Below are 7,817 nucleotides of genomic sequence, written 5' to 3' on the forward strand. Positions count from 1 at the left end.
TTTCTAAGCTTTCTTTGATTTCACATTTAAATAGCACTTCAACTGACTCATAATAACACAATGTCGCTTGAACGATTTTTGACCTAGATATTTATTTATTTATTTATTCATTACACAGTTCAACGAGCAAAACCATTAACAGAACTGGAAAAAATAAACAATACATAAAGAAAATACAAATATAAGCAGATAAACATCAACATGACAAAGTAACACAATAAAATTAAAAATAATTATACAGTACAGTTTTAAAACTACATAAAGATGAAAAAATATAAATACTACATTTAAATGAAATGTCATACACCTTAAAAGTGACGAATGCTTCCTCCAGTTGACTGATCCACAGTCAGGTTTAACAAATTGTTTGCATCTCAAACACCGATTTGGAACATAAAAGTAAATATTGGCAAGAATAGCAGGGCAGTCATAAAAAGAATTAACAATTTTATACAAGACGAGAAGATCAAGAATAGTTCTTCTGTTAGATAAAAGATGAATGTTAAAAAGTTTGCAATAAATAGGATAACATGAAATACTACAATGCACACGTAGCTAATAGCTAAAAACCTGTAACCATCAACTAACCCATCTTGAATTTTCAAGGTGAATGTTCCGGCGAAGCACTCCACTGTGGAGGGAGGAATGTTCGAACGAAGCAACACCGTGCAGGCGGACGATGCAACTAACCACAAGGATAGCGAATGTGTGATCAGATCACATAAAATAATGATGGGAGGAGAGATAAAATTATATATATGAAGAACGAACTTGAGCTGAATGCAAATGGACTTCGGGTAATTATGATGAATTGATTTCTTTATAGCCATCACAATTCACAAAACGCACACATGCACAAAACGGTTTTATTAGTGGCCATCAAGGTTCATCAATTTAAATGCTTGCAAGAATCAATGAAATTGTCTATGCAGTACCCCCTCAGTTGTTTGCGATGATTATAATAACAATTTTCAGAGTCTGACAATAATATTTATTTGATTATGAGCACATTAAGAGTACATATGCAGAGTACCCAATTTATGACTTTGCTGTTGCCACAGAAATGTAGGTTGTATTTCATATTATGTAATATATTATGTCCATATGTGCCTAAATTTCACACAGTTTGTGTAAAAACATGTATAGAATATAGCACAGTATTATGGTCGTATTTCATTGTCAAAATATTCTATATGGCTAATTTTTAGTGTCAATATAAATAGTCCTAGCTACTGTTTGATACATATACTATATCAATATTTATTTGAAATAAATATAACAACTTGCGTCTTGTAGAAGTATACACTAAAATAATTCCATGTGCTTTTTCCTTCAGATAAACATATTCTACAATGCCAAAAGTTATTTGTGCTGTGGTAGGGTGCCACAACAGCACCTATAGGATCAACAAATGGAAAACAGAAATATGTGGTCAACACAGGTCCCTTCATGGTGTAGGAGCATGTATTTGCGACCCTCCTTTTTACTTATACCCCTTCCCATCAAAGCTGAATAATCATGAAATGTACAAAGAGTGGTGCAGGATAATGTACAGAACAGACAAATTAACCAAAAAAAACTGGGAGGCTACCAAATATGACCGTGTTTGCTCTGAGCACTTCATTGATGGTAAATCAACAACAGAACACCCATATCCTACTTTGGCTCTTGGAAGATCGTTGTCTAAAGTAAAAGCACCCAGAAGAAAACTCTATAAACATGCACTTGAACCAATACAAAAGAGACAGAAAGTAACATTCACACATTCATCAAATCCAGACAATACTGAACTATCAGATACACCATCAATAACATGCCCATCAATTGCTGGCCCTTCTGATGATACAAACGTACCTGAATGGATACATAACTACATAGAGCCACTGCAGTGTGATTGTCCAGGTGAACATTGTCCAAGGTGCCACATGAAAGACATTGAAATAAAAGAGAAAGACAAACTGATAAAACAACTTTCTGAAAAACCTCCAAATCCTAAACTACAATTTGATGGAATTATAACTGATGACAAGGCTTGCCTTTTCTACACTGGAATAACAACTATTAAAATATTTAATCTATTATTTGAATACTTTAAACCAAAGGTTGTTAAAATGATGTATTGGAAAGGTGCAAAGACATCAAAATCTCAAACACAAGAGTCACCTATGAAGAGAGGACCTGGACGAAAGGTGGAAATAAAAGAAGAAATGCTTATCACTTTGATGAAATTGAGACTTGGATTATTGAATGAATACATCGCCAGAACATTCAATTTATCAGAAGGTTTAGTATCATCAATATTCACAACTTGGGTAAAAGTGATTGGCCCTCTCCTGAAAGAAAGTATTTTCCTACCAGACCCTGAAAACATTAGAGCCAATCTCCCAAGGTGTTTCATGAAACGGACCTCAAGGCTTAGAGGTATATTGGATTGTACAGAATTTTTTATAGATAGACCAAGAGAACTTGAACTCCAGGCCTTGACCTGGAGTGACTATAAAAAACACAATACCATCAAGGTTCTAGTAGTCATTACTCCACGTGGTAAAATTGGGTTTCTCTCAGAGGCTTGGGGTGGTCGGACATCTGATCGACATATTACACTGAATAGTGGATTTATGGACAAAGTGGAATTATATGATCAATATATGGCTGATAGAGGGTTTGACATTGCAGGAGATTTACTGTTACATAGGGCAGAGCTGATCATTCCTCCTGGTGCAAGAGGCCATGAACAAATGTCAGGAAGTGACGTCAAGAAAACAAAAGAAGTTGCCAACCTCAGAATCCACATTGGGAGAGCTATTGAGCGAATAAAGCGCTTTCGAATTCTCAAAACAACACTTCCTTTAACGTTGGTTCCTTTAGCAAATGACATTATTATGACCTGTGCAGGACTGTGTAACCTCCTTGATCCATTAATCAAATGAACCAAGTTGAGTTATTTTCTTGTAGGACTGATAGGATAATGTGCAACTTTCAGTTTTTGCAGATCTCTGGATAACTTACCATGTTTAATGAAGTGCCATCAATGCTTCTTCTTATATTGTAATTTCTGTGTATTTGCAAAAAATATGATAGTTTTGTGATCAAACCTGATAAATACATTTATATAAAGAATGATATAAACAATCGTTTTAAAATATTTTTCTGACAAACTTGGTTCATTGACATTACATGTTTGTGATGACACACAGGCTTATCAAATATTGTATTGTGTTTTAGTTATAAATATATATACTAATAAATATGAACATTTTAATTTTAAATGCAAGGTGGAATAAGTTTGATGATCATGTTCATTCACCACAAGTAACGCCTTGAAATAAATATGTGTTCTGGTGGTTTAGAAAGAACGCCTGTGTGCTGAGAGTATTGGAGACACCTTAAAATAAATTTAAGATTTGCTTTTCAAACAAGAAGCTTGTCAACTAATTTTTGCTATTTGAGATGCATAACATGAAATACAATGTGATTCACATCATCAAAATTTATAATACATACAGAAAATACATTTAATTTTTAATCCATGGTATTTAGTCTAATTTTTCATCTATGGTTTTTAGTCTAATTAGTTCCATAGCACCTCTGCGATGAATTAAATTTAAATCTGATTTTTCTGATATCGGAAATGGGCTAATAATATATATTCAATGTTTATCAACATTAAACTAATCATGTCTGTGGATTACCTCAATGAACCAAATGAATTATTATACAAATTAAGCACTTATTATGCATAGATTTATGTCTGTATATTGTTTCAGGGTGCTCATGTAAAAAGTTTCATTGAAATGGAATAATTAGTACATTATCAGTATAAAAGCCAAAAATTAACTAATTATGTAAATTAATTGATTAATATACACACATTTTTACACAAGTTTCATTGAAAAGTAATGAAGTAATAGTACTTGAAATATCAAAAGCTGAAAATTGATTAATTATGCAAATTAGGTAATTAATATTTCACATATCTGTATGTGCATCGTCCTATGTATCTGTGTAAGTTTCATTGAAATGTGATGATTATTTTACCTGAGATATCAGTGGAAAAGTCAAAAATCTAATCATTATTAAAATTAGGTTAATTATATGCATGGATTTTAATCCAAAACTAATCACATCTGCGGATTAGCCCAGAGCATCTATACACCAAGTTTCATTAAAAACCAACATACGGTTCTTGAGATATCAGAGGAACGAACAGACACACACACACACACACACACACCCACACACACATACAGACAGGGTAACTGCAAAGACTCAAAAATCAAACAATATACTATTTCATAAATGTCCATACTTTAATTCAAATTCTACAATAATATTCCACACATATATTGTATAAGCTACTTAATACACATGCCACTTCTACTTCATATTAATAAATATAGAAACACGTCTTGTACAGTGATGACCACCAAGGTGCCTATTTTATAAATGTTAAAGGAGCATAATGTGGCATCATTTGTGATTTATTTTTTGTTGTCATTTTATCTGAGTGTTGAGCCTTCTGCATTTGGTAAATACTGAATCCAGTTTGAAAAAAAAAAAAATTGAGTTAACGTTTGCATGTAACCAAATAAATTTTGTGTAGGATTGCACTGGTAGTCAGCACTGTAATCTAAAATTATTTTCTGCAGTTAGGACAATACCACTTTTCCTCTCCAAGTTCTTCATCATCCCCAGTGACACCACATGTTGCATTTATCACACATGATACTGTTTTGTTCATTTGTTTCAATGTGAGGCGTTTCAAGGCACTCTGTTGTGCAAATTACACACAAGTAAATGGGTTCAGTGACCACCTTATGTTTTTTGCCCTTTCCTTTGGCTGGCTTTTTGCTTCTTTTCTTTGCTTCCTTTGTAGACATTGTTGTTGGCAATTGGGATACTTTCACATTGTGTTCAGCTACTGGTATACTGTCTGGAGCAGCTACAGTGTCTGTAGATGTTTCAACCTCGACTTCAGTTGTGCTACAAAATCTCAAAGCCCCTAAAACATATGTCTCATAAAAGAGACAGAGTGTCTTTAGCATATCCTGCCACATTTCACTGTCAAACAATACTCTTTCAATATAATGGCCTTTGTGGCTGTACACAAAAAAATCACACCACTTCAAGCCAGTAATAGCTAGTTGTCCCTGAATTTGAAAAAAATATTCATGTTTCTTGGATAACGATACCACACCATTCTAATCTACTAAATAAGGTAGATTAGCAGGGTTTGGTTCCTTATCTACTATACTAATAGGACATTTTATTTCTAGCAGTCCTTGACCGCAACAGCAGTGCACCATTCTGTCTGGAGAAGCACCTAAATATGGTAGATTTGGCAGCACAAATAATCCACACTTTTCAACTTTCAGATGTTTATGTGCTTTCTGCTTTTCAGAATATTTTTGTGCTGCCAAATCTTCCATTCTTCTGCCATATTTTAGTGCAGGGATATTTTCACTGACAGAAGTTCTTCCCATGATGATGTTTACAAGCCTAGTGCAATCAGTTCCTGGGTTTCTCAGTGCAGTATCCATTCTTGTGCAAACTTGTTTAAATATGGAAGAAGTGCAACGTCCTGTTTGCTGTGCTATCCACAGTGGGTTATCAGCCTGGCCACGAGTTGCTACTTCTAACATTCTCACCTCCTCATGTGATAAAGTGATTGTTTTTTCATCACACTGGGTAACAAGTTCAGTCATTGATGGAGGTGCAATGGTTTCTGCTTTTGAATGTACCATGTCAAACTTCTGACATATAGTGTGGCGATCCATACTGTTCTCCAGAAGGAGGACACTGGATGGGTTGATCAATTGCAATCTACCCATAAACTGTTGGAAATTCATTCCCTTGTTTTTCTGGAAAGGCAGAAATATATTTTTCTGCTCCGAGTGTATGTCTGTTGATTGGCCTACAAACAGAGCAGCAAAAACAGTCATTAAATGTACATTTCAAATAAAAAATTCACAAAATTATTTGTGTATTAATTGCACAATAAATAAAATTTGAATATTCTCACCAGTTCTTGAAGCTTTAGGCTTCACAATTTTCATGTCTCTTACACGGCATGGCTCAACTTTCAAAGATTTTCCACCTTCAGCCCAACTACAAGGAAGTGATGTGCAGGTCGTGGACACATACCCATACTGCCAGCAAAAATCAACTTTAAATAGAAGTGCTGCAACATGATTGCAATTCTGGCCAATCCTTGAAATGAAAAGTGAAGAAAATAGTTATACATAAGTGTAAAAATTAAATATCAAAGCTGATCTACTGACACTGGAATCTAAAATTCTAAAGTAAACACAAGTGTATAGTCCAATATAGCATCATTTAATATAGTATAATTATGTAATTTCTTCACATAATATTTAATATTGCACTATATATTTAATACTCTTATGACTCACACTTTAATATGATTTAAATATGGCGAAGTATCAGAGAGAGAAATTCATGTACATACCCTGCAAAACATGAACAGCATGCACTGTTGATGTTGCCTGTTTTCTTATGAAGCAGAACCCAGACTTCATGTGGAATGTCTCGTATTCGCTGTGAAGGAGTGCACTTGGCCTTAAGGAAGCAATACTTGCTGCCAGGAGTAATGTGATGATATTTAACTTCAAAAAGCCAACGACTGGAGAAGTATGAATAGGCCTTCTGGTCTTTATAGTCACTCATAATACGCTGCATTAAGGAGACTCCTTCTTGTCTAGCAGGTTCCAGCTTAGCCAAATAAACACCTGAAATTGGATCAAGTTGAAAATTTAAATACATTTTTTAACTGGATAGTGTATTCTAAAAAGTTACTTTTCTATCACAGTATACAACAGCTAATTATCAAAACTGCTTCCAATATTCAATAGTGGTACATGTACAATATGATGATTCAGGAAATATTTCAGGTAATTGCTTGTATAGTAAATTGTACTTTGGAATAGCACATTACCTATATCTTGGATCATGGTGGGCGGCCACTTACTCATGGCAGTTTTTTCATCCTCCCAGCCCACCAATGTTTTGGGATCTGGAACTGGGCCATCAGGTGTTGTTAGTGCATCTCCAAGTTCTTTTCGCAGTCTCCTGGTATTCCTTATCAGTTGGAACAAAAGGTAACTTCAACTCCCATACTATAAATGCGCTGGCAACCAATGTCTCTTTATTTCCAGTACAGCTTACTCCTCTTTTCTTCAAATATGCTTTCAGTGCATCAACTTTCCATCGCTTAAAGTCATTCAGAGTCATATTGTCATCCATGTTTCTAAAATCACATGATTCAAACAGTTATTTGCTATAAACAGTTGAAGTGTGGTCAATTTGCATAAAAATGTATAAAGATTTTCTACTGATTTTCTGACATTGGTTGCCACGGCAACTAAAGCATGGGAGTTGAAGCTACCCACTGATCAACATTAGACAAACAATACATCAAATACTAGGATTAAAATTAACCATATGGAACATTTTGTCAATGTATCTACTAGAAATACGACAATAATACTGTGCTATATTCTATACATGTTTTTACACAAACTGTGTGAAATTTAGGCACATATGGACATAATATATTACATAATATGAAATACAACCTACATGCTCATAATCAAATAAATATTATTGTCAGACTCGGAAAATTGTTATTATAATCATCGCAAACAACTGATGTATACTCACATGAAGAATAAACTCAGATTAGCCTTTAGATTCTAGTAGAATCCCGTATAAATGCATGTATCCACGCGACTGTCAAGCCAAACGAGACGGGTTATGCGCACGCCATTTTGGGTCGTATCTGTGAGCTCTCAAATAGG

The 7,817-nt window shown here is 34.3% G+C and overlaps 2 protein-coding genes and 1 long non-coding RNA gene across 4 annotated transcripts in view; 1 reads left to right on the top strand and 2 right to left on the bottom strand.

Annotated features, from left to right (window-relative positions):
* Positions 1–1,352: 1,352 nt before the first annotated feature.
* LOC146746623 (uncharacterized) lies at positions 1,353–2,930 on the top strand. The gene has a single exon (XM_085498248.1). It carries the CDS (start codon positions 1,353–1,355, stop codon positions 2,928–2,930), a length of 1,578 nt encoding a protein of 525 aa, XP_085354374.1.
* Positions 2,931–3,040: 110 nt separating this feature from the next.
* Positions 3,041–7,817, bottom strand: part of LOC144344222 (uncharacterized) — an 80,577-nt gene continuing 75,800 nt past the window's right edge. Inside the window, exon 5 of the long non-coding RNA XR_014929090.1 lies at positions 3,041–3,055. This is a non-coding gene — a long non-coding RNA (uncharacterized LOC144344222). The remainder of the gene's footprint in view (positions 3,056–7,817) is intronic.
* LOC146746624 (uncharacterized) lies at positions 4,287–7,779 on the bottom strand. Of its 2 annotated transcripts, XM_085498491.1 has the most exons (5): positions 7,681–7,779; positions 6,956–7,267; positions 6,470–6,749; positions 6,023–6,210; positions 4,287–5,914 (listed from the first exon to the last, which is right to left on the bottom strand). In XM_085498491.1, exons 2-5 carry the CDS (start codon positions 6,990–6,992, stop codon positions 5,202–5,204), a joined length of 1,218 nt encoding a protein of 405 aa, XP_085354617.1. In that variant the 5' UTR covers positions 6,993–7,267; positions 7,681–7,779; the 3' UTR covers positions 4,287–5,201. The 2 variants fall into 2 exon arrangements, with proteins under 2 accessions (XP_085354617.1, XP_085354619.1); XM_085498493.1 differs by lacking the exon at positions 7,681–7,779 and having other exon boundaries at positions 6,956–7,289.

Source organism: Saccoglossus kowalevskii, chromosome 4 (genome assembly GCF_978046115.1).
Source record: "Saccoglossus kowalevskii chromosome 4, keSacKowa6.1, whole genome shotgun sequence".
NCBI classification, from domain to species: Eukaryota; Metazoa; Hemichordata; class Enteropneusta; family Harrimaniidae; genus Saccoglossus; species Saccoglossus kowalevskii.

What these genes read in the sequence shown, in the direction of transcription:
- LOC146746623 (XM_085498248.1), top strand. Translation starts at nt 1,353, where the DNA reads ATGCCAAAAGTTATTTGTGCTGTGGTAGGGTGCCACAACAGCACCTAT.
- LOC146746624 (XM_085498491.1), bottom strand. Translation starts at nt 6,992, where the DNA reads ATGAGTAAGTGGCCGCCCACCATGATCCAAGATATAG. An exon ending in TGCTGTTCATGTTTTGCAGG is followed by an intron (nt 6,211 to 6,469) that starts GTATGTACATGA and finishes TTTCATTTCAAG; the next exon opens with GATTGGCCAGAATTGCAATC. An exon ending in GCCTAAAGCTTCAAGAACTG is followed by an intron (nt 5,915 to 6,022) that starts GTGAGAATATTC and finishes CTCTGTTTGTAG; the next exon opens with GCCAATCAACAGACATACAC.